This window comes from Diadema antillarum, unplaced genomic scaffold (genome assembly GCF_040938485.1).
Source record: "Diadema antillarum isolate AM-2024a unplaced genomic scaffold, OU_Dant_1.0 seq00001804_RagTag, whole genome shotgun sequence".
Lineage (NCBI taxonomy): Eukaryota > Metazoa > Echinodermata > Echinoidea > Diadematoida > Diadematidae > Diadema > Diadema antillarum.
Window position 1 is genome coordinate 2,016 of NW_027272480.1, and position 22,121 is coordinate 24,136.

General features: G+C 40.1%; 1 protein-coding gene across 1 annotated transcript; it reads right to left on the reverse strand.

Annotated features, from left to right (window-relative positions):
* Positions 1-1,489: 1,489 nt before the first annotated feature.
* Positions 1,490-20,454, reverse strand: LOC139712430 (proteasomal ubiquitin receptor ADRM1-like). Its single transcript, XM_071624252.1, has 10 exons — positions 20,113-20,454; positions 17,295-17,411; positions 16,028-16,178; positions 15,287-15,373; positions 11,325-11,391; positions 10,577-10,798; positions 4,384-4,415; positions 3,004-3,168; positions 2,454-2,555; positions 1,490-1,626 (listed from the first exon to the last, which is right to left on the reverse strand). Exons 1-10 carry the CDS (start codon positions 20,314-20,316, stop codon positions 1,490-1,492), a joined length of 1,284 nt encoding a protein of 427 aa, XP_071480353.1. The 5' UTR covers positions 20,317-20,454.
* Positions 20,455-22,121: the final 1,667 nt, after the last annotated feature.

Consider the following 22,121-nt stretch of genomic DNA (forward strand, 5'->3'; position numbering starts at 1 on the left):
TAAAATCGTAAAGGCAGAAGGATGAAAAACTACACAAAGACACAAGAAAAAAATAAGCGATGTCTCTTCCATTCTTGCAATTTTAATTCTGTCTCTTCAGACATATTTCATCTGCTGCAACATTGGAAATAACTGCAAAAGGAATTTCAACATTTTCTCAGAAATGAAGATGAGATTTTTTTTTAATCTTGTACATGTTTTGTTTAGAATTAAAAGCTGGGTAAATCCTCTTCTAATGCAAGGTTAAAGAAAACTACATTTTACCACGTAAAAAACAACTGACCTTGCTTTTCGCCTTCTGACAGTACCAAGCAAGTCAAATGTTGTGACTTTAATATGAATGTGAAACTGGAAATCTAGTTGAAAAAGAAGTCAAAGATATACAGTTTTTTATTAAATACATATTTTAACACTGACAATTCTTGCACAAAACTACAATGGCATGCAATGTTAGGCATCACTGCTGGGCAACATTTGGTGAAAATAGTTTCAGCAAATTTTTCTTTATCAATGCATTCATGCAAAGCGGCCTTGACAAGAGGGAATTCAAGGAAACCTAATTTCAAATCCCAAAGAGTGAAATCAAAAGGGACTTCAGGAAATGATACTTGTATGATAAGGATAGCATAGATGATAATGATAATGTTCATGTACATGACGACAATGTGGGAGAAACTCACATGAGTTTAGCAGGTCAAGGAGTCTCATTGTCAAAAAACAGTGATTGGGATGGCTACATAATCTCCAGTTGAAAGTTGGGCGAACAGTATTGTTAAGCAAAGAAAAAAAAAGAGTGCTGACTGTTAATTAATGTAAGTGATGTCACTCATCAACTGTGCCATGAGGATACGTAAATACACAGAGCACGAGTTTGGAACATAAGACTCTGTAAGTATGTTGAGCAGTGCGTACATGTTTTGGGGATAGGGCTAAAAGAAGCGATTATGATATTCATTGTTTAAAAAAAAAAAGAAGAAGTATACATTTTGTATCTGCTATGTGACTGCCCAGCTCAAAACCCACAAAAACTCGCAAATTACGATTCTCTGTAATGCATCAAAATGTCATTTGGGTTGACACACTCAAAATTTTTAAGTTTGCCTTACCTGGGAGAGCAATTTTTTTCTCTACCTACTGTCAATATTTGGCAGCCTAAAGAACATCAAAACTTAAATATCAGCAGTTTTCTCTGACATATTTTTTTTTTCTTCAGGCGCTACTTTCACTGTGATTTTCATTGATGCTTCTGAGCAGCACACTGGAATGACCCAATTCTTTAAATATATTTTTTTTCCTCCTTTTTTTTATGAAGGAGTAAGTCCCAACTCTCTTGTTCAACAATCACTTTTTAAATGGGTTGGGGTGATCCAATCTTAAGCATTCACGTATTATTCAAAAGCTTAGAGCTCTCTTACAAAACTAGGGAGAAGACTGGAAATCCAAGCTGGCCCACTTTTTGTGGGAATTGAGCTGAGCCGTAATTTACAATCTAGTCAAGACTCATTGCTTCTTCCTCCCCTCCGTCCCCTTCCTTGCCATCTTTGCCTTTGTCGTCCTTCTTCTTCTCTTTGGAACCTGCTGCGGAGCCCGACGAACCCTGCAGCGCCTTACTGAACGCCTCAATGTCTACAGGGAGAAAATATGACATGAGTCAATACCGTAGAACCTCATTACAAAAAGGGGGGACGTAACGAAACACTCTTATATTATTATGACTTTTCAGGTCCAAACTATATAAAATACTTTGTACACTGATACAGTGAGCAACTTGATACGCAAACACAGTAATTGTCACAGTTGTTGCGTCTTCGTTATAACTAGGTTCCCCTGTGCATAAGTCGCTAGTAGTGACCAAACACCAGCATGGCAAAGGGTAAGTGAGGGGTGGGGGGGTTGGTTGTAAGGCTGTGGCCTGAAATGCATTTGAGAATGCCAATCATCAGGAGTTATCTCTCAATATTCTTGTTTCTAATCTACTCTGAAATCATGACTATGGCCACAATACACAGCCAAGATATGCCTTTGAACAAGTTCACACTTGGTCAACAGTGTGAGAAACTCCTCCACTGTATTAGATGCTAAGTTGCTTGCCATGTGACATTACACAGATACTTTTAAAAGTGAAAATTTTCACACAATCAACATTGCATACTAAATTCAGTGCAAGGAAATATTTTTTGATTCACTTCTGGTTTTGTACTACACTACAGTGGACTCCTGTTAGAACAAAGTTGTCGGGATGGGCAGTTTTCTTTTGTTATATCAAAATTTCGTTATAACCGAACATATAAGCAATAAAACACAAAGAGCCAGTAATGTTGTGGCCAGAAAGTTTATTTCGTTGTAACCGGAATTTCGTTATAAGCGTGTTCGTTATAACGGGAGCGCACTGTATGAGATATGTAAAGTTTCCACACTGGACGATTATTATGCGTAAGTGGTAATCTACTCACCCCCTTTGTTGGCTGCCTCTGTGGCCTCAGCCGACAGCCCAAACTGATTCATGAGTGGCCCAAGCTGCCCTGACTGGAACGCCGCTGTGAACATGCCCAGTGCTGCTGGGAGAGAAATGACAGGGAATTGCACAGGAGTCACTTCACAGGAGTCACTTCACAAGAGTCACCTAACAGTAGTCAATTTCCACAGGAAATGTACACAGAATCCCAAAATTGTGCCCGTTTCGGGGTGACATGCCGTTATAAAGATGGGCGTGGCTTCATAACGGTATACATGGACGTTGCTAATTTGGTCTCAAAAGTTGCACAACACTTGAAAGAAAAAAGTGAAGAAGCCTCGCAGCAAGGTCTTTGTGCGGAGCAAAATCATTGCGCAAAACATCGAGGGGGGGGCGGATTCCGCTGTTCAATGTGACCATACAAAATAACTCTGAATAACGACTAAACATAAAGACAATTCAGCATAACACATTTCTGAAAAAAAAAAACAAACAAACAAACAAATAAAACAAATTTCTTGGTCTATAGGAGAAGTAAGAAACAAGACATGCCTGCTGAAACTGAGGCGACTGTAAGGTAGCCCGGAGCTGCTCGGGATCCTTCGGCAATGACTCCCCTTCAGGCAAGAATGGGATGAGCTTCTGCTGGATCTCAGTATTGGCCAGGATAGGGGTCATGGCCTCAGAGGACATCAGATTACTCAGGTCTACGGCTGAAGAGAAAGGTCAAAGGTGAGGGATACCATCACTCTACAATCACACTCTTATAGTACGCAAACAATCAATGTTGGTGAAGGTGATGGGACAAACTATCACTTTCGAGGCGATCTGGATGTAGCTATCTTTCCGATGCGCAGCTGAGGAAGTGATAGTTTGTCTCATTGCCTGAAACTAAAAGTTGATTATTTGCTTTATATTCCACATCTATGGTCATAGGCCTAGATATTCCCATTTTATTCCACATCTGAAACCGTTTTAGCTGTCTTTAGGTATCCTCACTGCTTAGGCTACGAAGTTTACGTTAGACGTATGTGCGTAGATGACAAAACAACGAATTTGCTCCGCGCTCAGCGCGTGGCACCGAAATAAAAGTGCGTTGCACTGTGGTCTATCACTTGATCCAGGTCAAATGATACACCACAGTGCAACGCACTTTTATTTTGCGCGTACTCAAAATTGTAGGTTATATCACGCGTTAGGACTGTGTGGACTAAGAAATCAGCGAAACAAAATGACTAACATCATAGAGTGTAACGAACTTTTCCTCTCAGGTGATGTGATGGGCAAAACTATGCTTTATCACGTGATCAGCTCTTGACCAATCCTATAGCAAGATTCTTAGTATGTGGAATATAATAGGTATTATATGATCTCATTTTGATGAATCCTAAATTGTGATTGGTTGAAGGGGGGGGGGGGGCATAATACAACAATTGCCTTCAGCCCTATATTACCCATATTGCCCTATAGTAAATATGCGCTTTATGCGTGTACACTATGCATGTCCATAGTTGTAAACGCTTCACTTCCATCCAATGAGGAGGAGGTAGGCTGAGAATACTGTAAATTCCACTCAAGGCATATCATCACTACCAGCAGATTTTACTCCCAATCAGCATCAAAGCAAGCAATAAATTACCAACGAGGGTAGGTGATAAACAGGTGATGATATTTTAACACATCGATGGGAAGTGTTGAATCAATCCGATCCAGAACAGGAGTATTTCACTATTTTAGTACCCTATTATGCAGGAGCCAAATGATCAAAATTGATGATGCTGCTACCAACCCCACCCCCATCCCCCACCCCCACACAGCTCTATCATCTACCTGTATATTATAGCTGGTCGAGTTAGGATTAAGCCACCCTATTTAGCTATAGGCCTACATGTGACAGAAAGTTCGTCAAGAGTTTCAAAGATATTTACCTGGCTGTGCTGCTGCTGCTGCTGCTGGATCGCTGGTACTGTTTTACAATGAAAAGAACAAAGAGAACAAACATATTAACCAAAGCTGATTTACTGTAAAGAGGACATGGCACCAAGTGTTACTAACTTTCAGTGGATGAAAAAAAAGAAAGAAACATAAGTGACAAATACATATTAAAGCCATGCAAACAAAGAAAAAAAAAAATGCCATGTTATGAATTGAATTCACAGGCCTGAATTCAGATTTCACTCTACACTCTGTTTGTATGTACTACACAATCACACATAATAATGGGTCTACTGAATAGTCCACGGGCATTATATCTATAAGTATCAGCTGTGACAACATGATGAGACCAAATAGAACTTTTTATTTACAAATGCTATTATTTTTAATGAAAAGTACACATTCTTCAAACTTGTTATGGACATGATTGTGTTACTGCCATATACACATATTTTGCCTGCCTTCTGAAAGAAATAAGTGCTCTTTTCTTAAAGGGAATCTCTCCCCTAAAATTTAAATTTGAGTGGAGTGAGAGCACGTCCTAAGATCTCTACAGAAAATTCTATCCCATCACAAACAAGAGACCCGCGGGTCTAGCGCTCACCTGAGTATCGCAAGTTCACCTTTCACGCAGTCACTAATCTAAATCATTCACAGCTCTACCAAAATTTGACCAGGCATTCTCAAGTAGAAGATGAAAATGTACAATATCAAGGGCCCATTTTTTTAAGATTCCTTAATTTGGGGGGATTGGGGCCCCCTGGGGCCCTCTGGGTGGGGCATGGTGCCCATTTTGATAAATTGAGATATTGACCCCTAGGGATGCTACCTGCCAAGTTTGACAAAAATCCATCATGAGGTTTTCAGGAAGAAGATGAAAATGTACAATTCAGGCCCCCATTTGGACCCTTCCAACCACCCCCCCCCCCTCCCCCCCCCCCCCCCTACCCAAGAGGGGCACCCCTGGATCTCCTATGAACAAACTTGTAGTATTATCTCAGCTCTATAACTTTTGATTCTAGAGAAGATTTATAAAGATTCCTTCATTTGGGGGGTTTGGGACCCCTGGGGGCCCCCTGGGTGTGGCATGGTGCCCATTTTAACAAATTGAGATCCTAACCCCCTAGGGATGCTACCTGCCAAGTTTGGTGAAAATGGGTCATGGGGTTCTCAAGAAGAAGATAAAAATGTACAATTTAGGCCCCATTAGGACCCCTCCTCACCCCCTCCCCTGGGTCCCAAGGGGGCACCCCTGATTCTGCCATGAACAAACTTGAAACTACAGTCATCAATGTACTAACTCATAGTATTAACTTAGCTCTATCACTTCTGGTTCTAGAGAAGAAGATTTTTGTGGATTCCTTCATTTTGGGGGGTTTGGGCCCCCCTGGGGCCCCCTGGGTGGGGCATGGTGCCCATTTTAACAAATTGAGTTCTTAACCCCCTAGGGATGCTACCTGCCAAGTTTTGTGAAAATGGGTCATGGGGTTCTCAAGAAGAAGATGAAAATGTACAATTTAGGCCCCATTAGAACCCTTCCCCACCCCCCTCCCCTGGGTCCCAAAGGGGGGCACCCCTGATTCTGCCATGAACAAACTTGAAACTAAAGTCATCAATGTACTAACTCATAGTATTAACTTAGCTCTATCACTTCTGGTTCTAGAGAAGAAGATTTTTACAGATTCCTTAATTTTGGGGGGTTTGGGCCCCCCTGGGGGCCCCCTGGGTGGGGCATGGTGCCCATTTTAACAAATTGAGTTCCTAACCCCCTAGGGATGCTACCTGCCAAGTTTGATGAAAATCGGTCCTGGGGTTTTCAAGAAGAAGATGAAAATGTAAAAAGTTTACGCACGACGCACGACGGACGACGGACGACGGACGACGCACGACGCACGACGGACGCCAGACGAAGGGCGATCGCAATAGCTCACTTGAGCCTTTGGCTCAGGTGAGCTAAAAATGCCCAAAACTGTGAAATATTAATTCTAATAAATCAGCACGCACTAGCGCGCGCGGCAATAGTAGCCAGATCTGAAAATAGTAGCCGCTGGTAGACCATCGGTGTGTGCACGTTTCCTTCGTTCGCCTCCGTCTGCACACAGCTATTATCAAATACTGTCTATCGGTATCGCCTCATCGAGCCATATGCATCCACATGAGTAGATGCTGCCACGGCTGCCTGGTCAGTGGCCTGGCGCAGCGCGGTGTGGCAGTACCGACCTAGCTGCGTACATGGACATTTGCGTGCGTTTGTGTGCTTTGAGAGTATCGTAGTACACTGATCGTACAGAAAATTATCGAACTACGCAATCGAATGCAGTCGATAACGCCAGATGACTACTCTTAGATCAAGGCGCATGTAATTTTTTGGCATTTTAGAGATTGCTCTATGTCTCTTTTATTGCTATGTATGTAATGTTGCACACTTACATTTTGTATATTTCATAGGGATATTACCAGTACAAGAACCTACAATGTCAGAAAACTAAATTTCTGTGTACAGATACACTTTAAACCAGACGAATGAAAATATGTTGAATTCTCTTAACCCATTCCACACTGAATTCTGAAATGCCCATAGACTTAATACACAGGCCACCAGGTTCCCGTGCAGAACAGGTTAATATCTTCTTTAAAAATATCACTGTCCTATTGAAAAATGAAATCACAAATTGTTGTAATCCTCTTAATATCCAGGGATGATGGCACATGGATTCAACCAAAACTCTCAAAATTCAATAATTTTTTATGGATTGTCTCATTTTCCTCAAACTTCACCGAAGTGTTTCAGTTTTACACAATTGTATAATCATATTCCTGCATTCACTGAGTCTACATAATTCAGAGTTGGGGCGACAAAACCTCATAACTCAAAAATGTCAAAATGTTCAGGAGAGTGAATCAACATGACAGTCAAAGCAATATAACAAATGGGATAGCCTTTCCTATGGCATGCTGCGGTGGCTTTATTTTTTGGTGTGAGACAGCTAGGATTTGGACAAGACTTTGCTTGACTGATTATTTGGCAATAATTTTTTTTTTTAAGTGACTTTCGCCAAAATTTAAGATGGAAGGTCTCGTCATTCCAGAGATGGGTAAATTCCTCTTTAAAATGGAAATAGAAAGCTCAGAGAAGGCCTTTGTCAGCTGGTCAAACTTTTGCCAGAGTTAATATAAAACGAGACATGAAAACTCGTCACATTGAGGACGAGTTAGGTGATACGCTTGTGGTCATCAGATGACAGTCATCTGTGATCGACAAAGAAAAGAATGTGATATAGGCACCTTGAAGTTATATTGAGCGTGCATGCGAAACCGTTTCTGTAACCACTCGGCCACGGGTCATCCACGGAAATGGTAAGACAGAAAAACAACAACAATGTATAGATATAACGGGGGGAAAGTCAATGCCCACTCAACTAACGCGGCCGTGTGAACATCTATTGCATTGCTAGACGGAAAAGCGGCCTTGTAACGACTGAGGTCGCTATACCATTTCTGGCAACTTGGGAAAAATACGTCCCGCAGACATAAAACCTATAATCGGCTGGTTTTGATACCTTGCCTTTAATCACAATTTTCAGTGTAATGACGTCATCAAATTACAAAACAATGACATGGTCTTGAAAGAAAATTGTTCAAAGTACAACACCTCAGTCGTCGTCATTACATACTATGATCGGTTTGACAAAGTCAACCTGCAAAATTTTGCTGCAGTCGAAGCAATGTGGTCTCCAACACACAAAAAAGAGGGATATGGCGTGTGTGTGTGTCTGTGTGTGTGTATAGGTGCGTTTATATACGAACGTGATTTCTACATGGACGAATATGTAATACAAAATTGAAGAAAAAAAAACAGTAAAGTAGCTAAGTATTTTGTTTCGTGATCTTGTGAGGTTCGAACCCGCAACCTCACGTCTCTGAGACGTCGCCTTTAACCACTCGGCGACACGTCTCGACGGGAAAATATGGGGAACGTTATGGACTTGAAAGACAGTTGTTCAATATATAACACATTCATCGTACGTTGTCAGTTTGCTATTGACATGACGATCTATCACATGAATATGAGGGAGGCATTAGTACCTGTATGAAATTATTATAGGCATGGTTATCAAATTGCCCTAAAATATCCTTATAATTGCCTTATTTTTACACACAGTTACGCTATCCCTTTAAACTCGTCACAGTTTAATTAGAATCATTAACATCATACATTAGTACCATATTCAGTTCCATAGCTGATCACGTTTGCTAATCAATTAAGAGTAATTGTCTAGAATGTGTCATATGGCCAACCTGTATACACACGTATATACACACACACAATGCTAAATGTATGTATCAAACATCTGTAACACAGCTTTGAACTAACTATAGGAATTATCGCTGCACTTATCATCCATACTTTTTATCACTATCTGAAACTCCACAAAAACCACTAATTGACAAATAATCATCAATACAGAAGACTGAATACCTTTTTTACAATGTATAGCTTGTTACATGTATAAATCAGCACAAAGTAACCACGACTACATTGTGTTACTGAATTGATATGAACAAATTTCATTTTGTTACAGTATACTGTATCAGTTTGAAAAGCCCAACCTGCAAAACTATAATTTTGCAGCAGACGAAGTAATGCAGTCTCCAACGCAAAACAAAGGTATACTGTGTGAGTGTGTGCGTATAGGTGTGTTTACATGCAAACGTGATTTCTACATGGACGAAGGTGTAGTACTCCATTGAAGAAAAAAAGTTAAAAAAAAATTATTATTTTCTTTCGTGCTCTTGTGAGGATCGAACCCGTACGTGTGCAACCTCACGTTTCTAAGACGACGCCTCTAACCACTCGGCCATACGTCTCGACGAGAAAATTAGAGGAACGTAAGCTTATGTACGTGAAAGATGAATCACGAATCGTTTGGTCCGCATTCCATTCTCATTTTCAGTTTTAAATTGCAAAATTGTCAACCTCATGAGGAGATTTCAAAGAATAAAATGCATGATTACTGCAGCTTATTGTCACATCTACAACATAAATAAGTTTCAGAGGAAATGAAGCAAAATCAGCTGAGATAAAGGTGCTTAAACGTTGTCAAGTCAATGCATGGTTTCTAAAAAAATCACCTCCCATAGACAATACACGTAAACTTGTCCGATTTTGCGTCTTTACCTTTAAACACAATTTAAAGCATGATGACGTCATCAAATTTCAAAACCATGACATGGACTTGAAAGGCAAATGTTCAAAGTACAACATATCTGAATTTGGGATAATATTGAGCTTAAACAACAGAGATACGAGCAAATGAATGTCAGAAACAGTACCTCAAAAAAATTAATTCCACTTTTTTGATTTCAGATGACGATATGATGACGTCATAATGTAATTATGGAAATAATGATACTTGAAACGTCAAGTCCAATTTATATGCTTTTGTAATATGCAATAAAAACATAGGGTCACCTGACGTTTTAAAGAGCTATGGCGAAATAAACAAAGACATGTTTTTTCACTATATTTGCACATAGACGCGCAGGCGAAATTTGAACTTTGACGCAAGTGCATTGCTTTGTTATTTGTAGGAATCGATTAGAAATCAATGGATATTGTTGCTCAAAGTATCAGGAATCCAAATCTGTCAAAAAAAGTGTATTTTCATGTTGCTGACGCGCTGTGCGCGCGAAAATGCGCGGACGGACGCGCACGCGCAAAATTGTTTGAAACGCATAAAATTGTCTGAAACTTCGAGATTTCCCATTGGAAAGTTGTTTTGAGCCTTTTAAAATTTTGACGCGCGCTTACGCGCACTTAATGATGTCCTAGGTAATTAGCATCAAAAGAAGTAAGATAGAACGTGACCTGAACTTTATGTCCACAAAAAATGATACAGAAATGACCTTTAGTTATGAAGTTATGATCGATCATGTAACATGGTCCAAAAATCACAAAATGGCGCCTAGACGACGTCATAGATATGTTACTGTCATGAAAACCTTATTGTGGCTAGATATTGTCATGAGACATGTTCCCTGAAAATGTCATGTTATTCCGTAATGTCATTCTTGAGATATTGATGACACAAAATTGTCCAGAAAGAAAGAAGAATAAAAAGAAATAAAGAGAGATTTTGACAATCACAATAGGTGATACGCTGATAGCGTATCACCTAAACAGACTCACTGTTCATGGAGCTGAGAATACTCTGGAGATCACTGAGCTGGATGGGTTTCTGACCACTGGACGTGGTGGTGGTGGTGGTGGTGGCAGCAGCCGACCTGGCTGCCTGGCTCGACGACGTACTCTGACTGGTCGCTGGGGTGCTGGTGCCGGTGGTGCTTGGGGTGGCCGAAGTAGTGGTCGCCGGCCGGGCAGCTGGGGATGATTGGGCTCTGGATGGCCTGAAACAAGCATCAGCACACATATCTGTGATACGTCTATTCTCCCAAACCTACTAATAGACTCAACGCATTTCTCCTCACTGAAAAACTCTCAATCACACAAATATACTATAAAACCAGATATTTTCATGTGCATGAAACATGTGCATGAAACTTAAACAAATTCTTTATCTTGGCTTGCACGAATTCTAAAACCTGCAGAAATATTTTCGCGATTGCCTTTGCACATTTTGGATAGGTTGAATTGTGTACACTGATCACACAGCATGAATTCAAGAACCCGCGAATGTTTTTTGTTCCGCTTAGCGCAAAAAAATTAATTGTGCAAAAATATTGACGTTTATGGTAAAACTTTGTTACTCATTTTCTTTTCTTCCTTTTTCTGCATTTACAGAGTTCCCACTATTTTACGCAGTCCCTAAATATCGCGTGAGCACTGTACTACCATGGAACTATCATAAAGAAATTATTAAATCAAAAAGCAAATAGAAGCACATAGTTTTTAAACTCATTCTAAGATACTTACGCCGATGTTTCTGAAGAACTTTGGCCTGATCTACCTCCCCCAAGAAGGCTTTGAAGGCCGAGGGGTCCTGCAAGCCAACAGAGCCAAGTGATAACAGATATGGTAAATAATAGACAACAGATGATGTAAACTTCTTATGCACACCAAAAATAGCCTCCTACATATAATCTCCATTGCAGTCCATGTTAGGAATGTCAGGCCCAATCAATCACAAAGTACCCAAAGCATTGGAATGTTCCTTGTCCTTTGAAAACGTACCAGTAAGGGCGGACGTCCACTTGGGCGCGGACAAGCCCCGGAAGGGTTGCGGAAGCAAATTTTGTTATTTCGGCATCCTGTCCGCGACAGACGCGGAATAACTTTGTGAATCGGCTTGTCCGAGGACATTCCTAGGACTGTCCGCGGACTGACTGCGGACATTCCTAGGAATCACTCCGGAAGAGCGCGAAATACCTCGGAATATGCTAATCGTAGCCGGGCAGCGCGGAAACATCTAGGATTACACTAGGAATGAACGCGGACAATCAGGATGCCTTCCGGACAACACAAGTTAGGCATGCGGACAAACTGCGGACAATACCAGGAAAATGGAAAGGTATAAATTTGGCGCTGACTTTGACTTTGACTTTTCCTCATTTGACTGCTAGCCGTCATTGATGCTCCTTGTTGTGCTTCCGCAGTAGCGGCTGATATTATGTTAATATGATTGGTCAATATTATTTGATAAATGTGACCACCAAAAGTCAAAGAATAGGATTGTCTGCATGTCGACTGACGACTCATTTTTTTTTTTATTATTTGTCTCATCTGGGAGAACAATTTTTTCTCTGCCTACAGTCACATGGATGATATTCGCAAACTTTTTGTACCATATATATTATAAATATATTCTATAGTATACATAAAAATGTAAATGTATATATATATATATATATATGTATATTATTATAATCATGTTGATAAGGTAGTCCACGTGTGGGCAAGATAAAAAGATAAGTAACAAAACTGCAACAAAGTTCATGCTGTATTCACCAACGATTTATTTCTTCACAAGAAATAAACCGTTGGTGAATACAGCATGAACTTTGTTGCAGTTTTGTTACTTATCGAATATATATATATATATATATATATATATATATTGATTATATATATATATATATTCTTTATTCCTTTTTTTTAGACCTGTGCTTTATCCATCGTGAAGTATAAACATTTTTGTCTGATACTTCTGTAGAGCATGCCAAAATGATCCTAATCATTAAATTTGTTTTTCTTTTTCTGATTTTTACCCTTGTGCATCTCTAACCCTCTCTTATTTTGATCACTTTTGAACATTTTCAAGTCCGAGAATTTTTTTTTTCATGCTTAGAGCTTACTAGCCTATTGTCAATGAAGTGTAAAAGTGGTGAAATATTTTTAACCTACTTTAATTTACTTGTTTTTTTTTTGGGGGGGGGGGGTTCAGCTGGGCTGTCAAATTGGACAATCGAGTTTATTTGTAATTAAAACAAAAAGAGAAGAAAATATAAGGTAATAACAACTACGAAAATCATTCAGGTAAAGAATATTTCTGAAACGATTTGTGATGCTTAATGTGTACTTAAATATATACACTCAGCAAAAACCAAAACAAAAGAAAGACAGAAATTTAACACTTTTTCGAGTTCATGATTAATTGCTTTTTCTCTCATTTCACTTGAATTTTGAAGTGACAGAAAATCCTTCATTTTCCTCCATCATCTTTAGCTTTCATTGTTATTTTGGGCTTCAAAGATATTACATTGTAATGAGACCACAGGTATATCTTTGCAATTGAATTCATGCTTTTTAGTGTGATGAATTTGTCTTTTGTTCTAATATGTTGTATCATTAGAAAGCATTTACGTATGAATAACAACTTGTTCATGTTTATATAATACATTAACATTTAGCCAAAAATTTTATGCTTTTTTTTTCTGAGTGTACTTCCACCTACTTTTGTGATTTTTCAGCTGGGCTGTCACATAGGACAACCTAGTTTGTTTGCAAATAAAGTACGAAAACAACATAAAGGAAAATGTACTATAGTAAGTAATAGGAACCAGGAAAGTCACTCAGATGAAAAATAATTTCTGAAAAGATCAAATCAAAACAAACTTACTAGGAAGTTAGGGTTCTGATTTCACTTCTTTCTGGTTGCTTTTGGCACAGTCTCTACTATCTTCTTCTTTGCCTTCTGGGACCGGAAATTCCTTAGATTTACCTGTTCTTCATCACTAGACGAAAGGTGTGCCTTTGATGGGGATATTTGCATGGGGGCCTCGCCTCCCTTCTTACTCATTTTGTGTTTCATTAGCATGACGCTCGCGGAAAGTGTCGACATTTTCGTGTCTGGATCACAAAATTTCCGCGTCGGTTCCGGACACTTGCATATATAGATCCGCATCGGCTCCGCGCTGTCCTAAAACATTCCTGGTGTCTTCCGCTTTCATTCAGGAAGCTTCCCCACACCGCGGGATTCTTTCCGGAGCGTATGCGGAAGGAGCGGAAGGGTTCCGGACAAGCGGGACATCCTCAGGACATCGTCAGGACAAGTCGCCGAAGGTGTCAGGAAGTTCATTTCCGCGTCCAAATTTTGGTCTCGATCAAAATTTGGACGCGGAAATTTTTCTCTCTCCCGAAGGTGCGGAAACGCCCGGACATGATTAGGACAGTGAGCGGAAACGTTCAGGAACGTGCGGACAGGTTCCCGAAGGAGTGCGGAATACCAAATTTGCATTCCGGGGCTTGTCCGCGTCTTGTCCGCGCCCTAGTGGACGCCTGGTCTAAGCGGTAAAAAAGAAAAAAAAAATGAACAGGGGACAAACAAACAAACATACAAACATACCAAATAGTACTACATGAATCATTGCGTTCACTGACATAACCTGTTAACACCCACAACCTCGGAATGCATGTGAACGGTAAGCTCACAATATGAGGTCAGTATGCATGCTAGACCTGAAAAATAAATCAAATTGTTGTCCACTTTTTTTAATATCTATTTAATCTTATGCATTTCAAACTCGCAACTCTGCTCTATCCAAATAGTCATCATGACTAGACAAAGGTATTAGGAACATAGTACATATTAAAGCTGTGAGGACCTGGTGTTTCCAACACCATATGCGACCGTGCATCACAAAACCAACAAAAAGTCGCACACACTGATTTTGTGTGAGGATTGAAAATAGGTGAAATGGATTAACCTGGTCAATCTTGAGGTTTTCATATTTTCTGAAAGAGAAAGTCTTCTTCTACAATATGCTTAAGTTTGGGATCATAAAACAAGCAGGTAATTGTGTTGTAAGCATTTTTTTCTCGCACACTCTTTGGTAGAATAGAGTGATTAGGGCTGTCTTTTATAGAGTCCGCTTTCATTTCTTAGAAACCCAGTACACTCTTCACTTTCAATTCTAACAACTTTAGAAAGGATAATGCTACTACTTTGATAGTTGCCAATAATCATGAACAGAATGTGTTGATAAAGCATGCTTAATTTCAACTTGATCTGAGAATCCCTACATTGTTGTTGCTCCGGTGCTATACATCCTGCTTTTTGTTTCATTCATCGCTCAGCTAGCACAGCTTGGTAAAGATTATTAAAGCGCTTGAATAGACCCTGTACTTCAGAGCCTCTTTTCTCAGTTCACACTTTTCCAGAGTGTGTGCTTTCTTTCCAACATCTAGACAGGCTTATAGGAGAGTCCATTTTTATTAAGTTACACATCATTTTAAACCTTAGGTCTGCTCTTTCTGAATCTGTTCTGAACTATAAAATCCATGCCTGGCGACTTTTTGTTGGTTTTGTGATGCAGGGTCACATATCATCTCATTGATTTACACGTTTGTACCTGGATCATTCTGCTACATTCGTTGCCCATTTTTTTTACCCGATCTCCAATGTACAATTAGCCATGGTCCTGCACTGTCAAACTTACCAAGTCCTCCTAGACCGCCCCCACTCAACAGCTGCATCATCTGCTGCTGATCCATGTTGCCTAGCATGGACTGCAGACCTCCTTCACCTAATTTGACAGTTTGTGAAGCACAAGACAGAATGTGAATAAAATTTGTCATGGTCCTACAATACAGCATCATGAAACAACATTTTAGGTAAAAGTAATACTTGGTAATGTGAGGGTTGTACATGTTCTGTCTTCAGACGAAATATGATAGCAATAATAAAAACAACAATGCTTTACATTTCTAGTAATTTTGGCAGGGTAGAATATGGCTGTAACCCTAAAAGCCTAGTGGGAACGTCAGAGCATGTCTGAAAAAGTGACTTTATACCACATAATTACAAACTATGAAATATGATTGAAATGAATTATGAATGAAATTGTCACGTGACTATAATATCAGATTCATACATCTTAGGATCTGTAGTACATAAAAGCACCTTGATAGATCCACTAAAGATTATAGTGTCTTTCATGAAGTCATCTTCACTTTAATATGAGAAATGCTACAGTCTCTTTTTCTGAGAAAAATGCATTTGCATTTAGACATTTCTAGAGAAAAATCATGAAATTTATGCTCTTATCTTTCATCTATGGCATTTAAGAGGAAAAAAAAATGGAAGATGAACAGAAAGGGAGAGAGTGAGAGAAGAAACAAACCATGCAATATTACAAAAGGAAGCAATCTTCATGATTTTTCTGACTCATCTAGCATACCCAGAGCAGAACCGAGACTTCCCAGATCAGCAGGTAGCCCACCGCCACTGCCACGCCCCCCACCAAGACCACTGGATCCCGGAGCAGGGGGGTTGTTGAGCACATCATTGACCTTTTGACAAGTCTCATCATCCTTGTCCGTCTTTGGTTCCTGCACACAAATGAGATGGAGGGTCTAGGGCAATTACCTCCTGAGCAATTACCCTGACCCTTCCCCTGACCCTAACCCTAATCCTAACACTAAACCTCACCCTAATCTTTACTCTTAACCCATTGAGGACGGACTGATTTTGCTTCAACATACATTTCCCGTAGACACCTGCCCGAGTATACTCCGAACTCATCTTCAACGCGTTAACTTTATCACTAACCAGTATTTAGCCAGGGGGTACATGTAATTGCCCTCGGGGGGTAATTGCCCTGATTTGGAGTAGGAGACTTGCTGAGAGGGGAATGTATCAGAGTCATGTAAGTTTGGTAATCCTTATCATACCAGGGGGGTGTTTCATAAAGCTGTTCGTAAAGTTACAAACAACTTACGAGCGACTGGTGATCAGTTCTTGTGCTGAATTATGGACATTCTGATAAGTATAGCACATCAGAACCGATCACCAGTCACTCGTAAGTTGTTCGTAACTTTACGAACAGCTTTATGAAACAGGGCCCTGGATGATGGCATAGTAATGGTATTCATGATTTGTGGGGCCATTCTACATTGATTCCATGAGAACACAGTATTTAAATCTAATTTCTATTGAATTCATTCATTTTTCATAGCATGATCTAAAGATTTTGATGGGAAATTTTCCTCGCACAAAAAAAAGAACCAAAAGAAAAAAAACGGTTGAAAGAATTATCGAAAAGATTTCCAAATACAAGACAACCAGGCAAACAGACATTCATCACTTTACACAGCACAAGTACATGTACCTGGTCCTCGTGTCACAACAATCGGGCAGACAGGTTTGTAATTTCATAGAAATACAGATCCTTGTTTAATGCTCCAAATTCATTTCTATATGAAATCAATTTAACCATAAACACTATCAATTTCATTCCAAAGGTCACTGGGTGCTCATACATGTACACCTGTAGTGTGTACACTATTTCAATTACTAAATGCAGACTTCATCATTGTCATAATAAATGTAAGGTTTCAGCCCTAACTCACAGAAGAAAATATGATCAAACCTGTACATGTCTACGCTTAACGTACAGGAGCGAGAGTGGTGCTACCAGTGAGAATGAGGGGGTAAGCCCACTGTACCTGCATCCAGAAGAAAAATTTACGAGCCGAGGACTTGAACTTCAAGATGTACACCCTGCCTGTTGTGCATTGTGGCACTCGCTTGAACTCACAGTCGTCTGGAAAAATGATCAAATCCTGAAAAAGAAACACAACACAAAGGGTGATGCATTGACATGAATTTACATTGTTCTGATTGTAGTTACCAATCAGCGGTGCGATGTACTGTAGATACTGTTCCTCACGAAAATGAAAATGAGAAAATACCAGTACCGGTACCCTGTTAGGCTGCCCCCATTCATAAGCTATCTAGACAATTATAGTATACAATGTATGTGACCCGCTACAACAAAAGGATCCGAAAGTCGGGGGAGGAAAATTTTCACAAAATGGCATGACATTATTCCCTTACTCTTCTACTTTAATTTCATATATAGCACAACTCACAAAAGTACTCGGTTACGGAGATATTGATGATTTTATCAGAGCATGTCAAGTGGTTGAGGAAATCAGAGTTTCGAGTAAAACGCCTTCAAAGTTGTCCTTCAGACGCTGTCATGATCAAGGGGAGGCGAGACAGTTTTCACTGCTTGACAATAGAAGGCACGCTCCTAGCGACCTCCGCCATGTTCATTCAAGCTTAGCGCCAGTGGTCTACGCACGACCAATCAGTAATCAGGATGCCACGCACTGACCAATAAGATCACTCCCTCGTTGCTAGGGGCGGAGTCTAGCTGCGGCGCTAAATCCAAATCTTCGGACACGTTTCTGCTACATTGAAAGTTGGAAAATCATGGCCCAGAAAAACGCAGATTTCTTGCCTTTCCTTTGATCATTTAGCTTCAAAATTTTGACAGATGATGGACAAAACATTAGACTACAAAATTGTGCCAAAAACAGAAATCCTATTGTTTTGACCAATTTTGATGATGTGATTTCAAACTCGATTTTCTCGGCTCGGCCATCAGCGACTTTAGGATCCTTTTGTTGTAGCGGGTCACATATATGTTCACATTCCTCACTGTGCAAATGTGAACTAGCTACAGCAGTTGTAACATGTCAAGGTCAAGATACAGACTTAAACAGTCAGATGTAGTCTAGCATTGTTGAAACTGACGAATGGTCCATACATGTACAAACTCTTTCAAAACTTGATGTAAAACACTGTATTTTCAAAATCTAGTTTGTAGCAGCTGAAGATTTATGCCTATCACAAATTATCTTCAAAATTTGTCAAAACAATGAGAAAGGTCATGACATTTACGGCTTTGTACAAACTGCAGATGAACTTACAATAGTTACATGTAATAATATGAAAACATGAAAATTATGGTATGGAATGAGTGCCTTTGTTTAATATGTCCCCTACCTCCCACACCCTCTTATTTTGCCTTTACATTGTCACTGCACACTAGCATTCTCCATGATGAGAAGAGGAAAAAATCTATTTGTTTTTATTAAAACTCGATTTTTGTCAAAACCAAGAGATTCTTTTTTTCTTCTCATCATGGAGTGTGGGCATGTGACGTGTGTGTAAACGTTTAACAAACAAGGCAAGTGCCAAATTGTGTCTCGTCCATTCGCGTACACAAGAAATTAATATTTTTCTAACTCCCAGAAGTCCATTGACCCGCCTATGACCTTTGACCTTGTGGTGACCTTCAACTCTAAAAGGGACATTTACCATCCAAGTTTGGTCACAAACGGACATAGGGATCAAAAGTTATGAGCCACAATCGAAACGCGCCCTAAAAACTTAACATTGGGCCCTAAAAGTTTGTTGACCCCTGTCTGTGACCTTTGACCTTGTGATGACCTTCACCTTCCCAAGGGACATCTACCATGCAAGTTTGGTCACAAACGGAGAAAGGAATCAAAAGTTATGAGCCATAATCAAAACGCACCATAAAAACTTAACATTGGGCCCTAAAAGTTCGTTGACCCCTGTCTGTGACCTTTGACCTTGTGGTGACCTTCAACTTCCCAAGGGACATCTACCATCTAAGTTTGGTCACAAACAGACAGATACATCAAAAGTTACGAGCCATAAACGAAACGCGCCCTAAAAACTTAACATTGGGCCCTAAAGTTCATTGACCTCTGCCTGTAACCTTTGACCTTGAGGTGCCCTTCATGTTTGGTAAAATGTGTAACTTTGCATAACCACTCTTCCCTCCAAGTTTGATTGAAATTGAAATTCTCAGTAGAGAGTTATTATAGTTTTTGTAGCGTTACGGACAGACGACGGACGGAAGGACGACGGACGGACAGACGCCGCAGGCGATCCCTTAGTCTCCCCACACCTCCAGTGGGCTCGACAAAAATCACAGCGCGAACTTGCAACCATTTATACATCAGATGGGAGATGGATGAGAAGTGAAGAGGAGACGAGAGACCTCATGAGCACTGCGGGCGCAGGGAGGGAGCCTCTTTTTTGAGTACCCCAGAGCAGAGGTGCCCATGCCCTGGGCCTGGGCCCTGTGAGACGGAGCCCCCTTCATGAGCGGATTTCCCGGACTGATTTTGCGACAACCAAGATTCACAAAATCAAAATGCACAAAAGTTCTTGTCTAGCTTCTATATAATAACAATTTTGACTCTAAATAAATGTCTAAGCACTGAATGCTATGAATTCCATGCCACAAAACTAGCTGTCGCTGCAATTCACGAAAATTTAATGTCATGATGCGAATCTGTAGAACAATATATGGACAGTGCTTATTTTATTTTTAGCTACATTTGTAGCAGGGAAAGTTCACTGACATTTTGCCCTTTATTTCGGGGTTAACATGGATATTTAACAACAAACAAACAATATATTAGGACTAAAATGTCTCACATCCACAAGAGTTCCAGACGACCGATCCTTCCAGCAGAAGTGCATCAACGAATCGTCTGACTGATAGACGTACACGAGACCCCTTCGTTTGTCCGGCGTGACGGTCGTACCCTTCAATTCCATTTTGCCTGCACGAAATTCAACAAGGTTCTTGCTGGAAGGACGAGACCCCGCTGAAGAACCACCAAAAAGTGCCCCAGACATGTTGTTTTCGTAATAGATGGATTTAGGTTTACAAAGTTGCCTGAAAGAATACTAGATTCTAATAATAAGTAGGGCCTAGCTGTTAAGAAATAGTGTTAGTGTAGGTCGTAACCACCAAATCCAGATTCATGGATTGCCCGTGCAATGAATAAGCACGAATGAATAAGCAGTCACCGATCACTTGCACAGTCACCGATCACTTGCACAATTTGCATTGTGCACTCCGACTGCTCTCAATCTTAGGCTTTCAAAAACTATTTTGTTATTATTAAAATAGAAAATATTCTAAAGAGAAAAAAGAGGAATAAACGAAAAAAATAGGCTATAGAAATATTTTTGCACTCTATAAAAATAGTTTTTATGCTAAAAAATAATCATAACAAACATTTGGGGAAAAAAGATACTTTTGCTGGACAAACAGTCTACGAGGATGATTTCGGAAGAAAACGAGATACGAGTCCCACTAGCTGCAATGCGTGTCAGCGGATGATCATGCTGAAAGGAAGCCGACATTGCCCGCGGCGCGTGAGGGCAGGGATCCAAAGGAGCCCAAGGTACCTACTACCTGGTAGGCAAGGAGTCGCCAATTGTCTTTCCAGTGCAGTGCAGTAAGACTATGTTGCTCGGCATTCCTGAGGCTCTGCTCTGCTGCGGCTCTGACTGGATACGCCTGAACAAGGAATTGTTGGTTCTGTGACGTTTGTGAAGAGAATAACCTCGCAACGATCGCGATCAACCAAAGTTGTAAAGCTAACATTTTCAAGGTATTTTGTCGTTCGACCGAACCAGACCCAGGCGAAAGATCGGTCTGTGACTGTGTATCACTATCACTAACAGAATTGTCGTCGGGGATATGTTCCGCGGAGACTACGTCTAGCTTCATCACGGAATCCCCTCTGATGAGGAGGGTCGTAAAATTATTTTAAAAAGGGATAAAAAATTCCAGGCAGATGGATCTTCTGTCTATTTTGTGTCATAGCCTTTTTACTAACTTCGAAGTTCTACACTAACTGCGGCCAGTCCGAACGCGAAGCAACAACAAGAAAAAACTAGATATATCGCTACGGCTACTGATATGCCTCCGCCATAATGCATGGTTCTCCTAATAGGTCTATAGTACAATGTCTTGACAATGTGTGATGACAGTTTCACACAATTGGCAAAATATTAAAATGACAGGTTTGACACAAATGTGCTGAAAGTTCACTTTCCTAGAACTAGGTTCAATTGGATGAATGATTAAAATGTCAGAGTGCAGGTATTTGGGGAACTGATGATTTTTACTTGACTTTTGACCCTTTTATAAGTTTATGCATTGAGTAATTTTCAAGGTACTGAGAAAAAGTATAATTTCAGTATCAAATGGGAAAATAGCATTATCTAAACCTGGCCTTTGACCTTTGACCTCACAGTTCCAAAGAGAATCACTGTTAGGTTGAACATGCATAAATATGTAAGTTTCATGATGATACCTTGAGTTACTTTCGAGATATGGAGGAAAAAGTGCAATTTAGCACTTTCACTTGACCTTTTACCTTTTGACCTTTGACCTTTTGGCAAGAAACTTCCCCAAAAATATATATTGGGTAATACATGCCATACATCAAGTTTAAAAAAAAAAAACCTTCAGGCATATTGCATTTTAAGGAAAGTAGTGATATTTTGAGGAGTTGACCTTGACCTTTGACCCCCCTGACCTTTGACCCATGACCCCCAACTTCCCTAGATAATCACTGCCCATCGGTACAAGCATATATACTAAGTTCCATGAAGATACCTTGAACCATTTGTGAGATATGGAGAAA

Excerpts from the sequence above, each read along its gene's own strand:
- LOC139712430 (XM_071624252.1), bottom strand. The coding sequence starts at position 20,316 with ATGTCTGGGGCACTTTTTGGTGGTTCTTCAGCGGGGTCTCGTCCTTCC. Across the intron at positions 15,374-16,027 it reads AAGTCTCGGTTCTGCTCTGG|GTGAAGGAGGTCTGCAGTCC; the intron begins GTATGCTAGATG and ends CTGTCAAATTAG. Across the intron at positions 1,627-2,453 it reads AGAGGCAGCCAACAAAGGGG|ACATTGAGGCGTTCAGTAAG; the intron begins GTGAGTAGATTA and ends TTCTCCCTGTAG.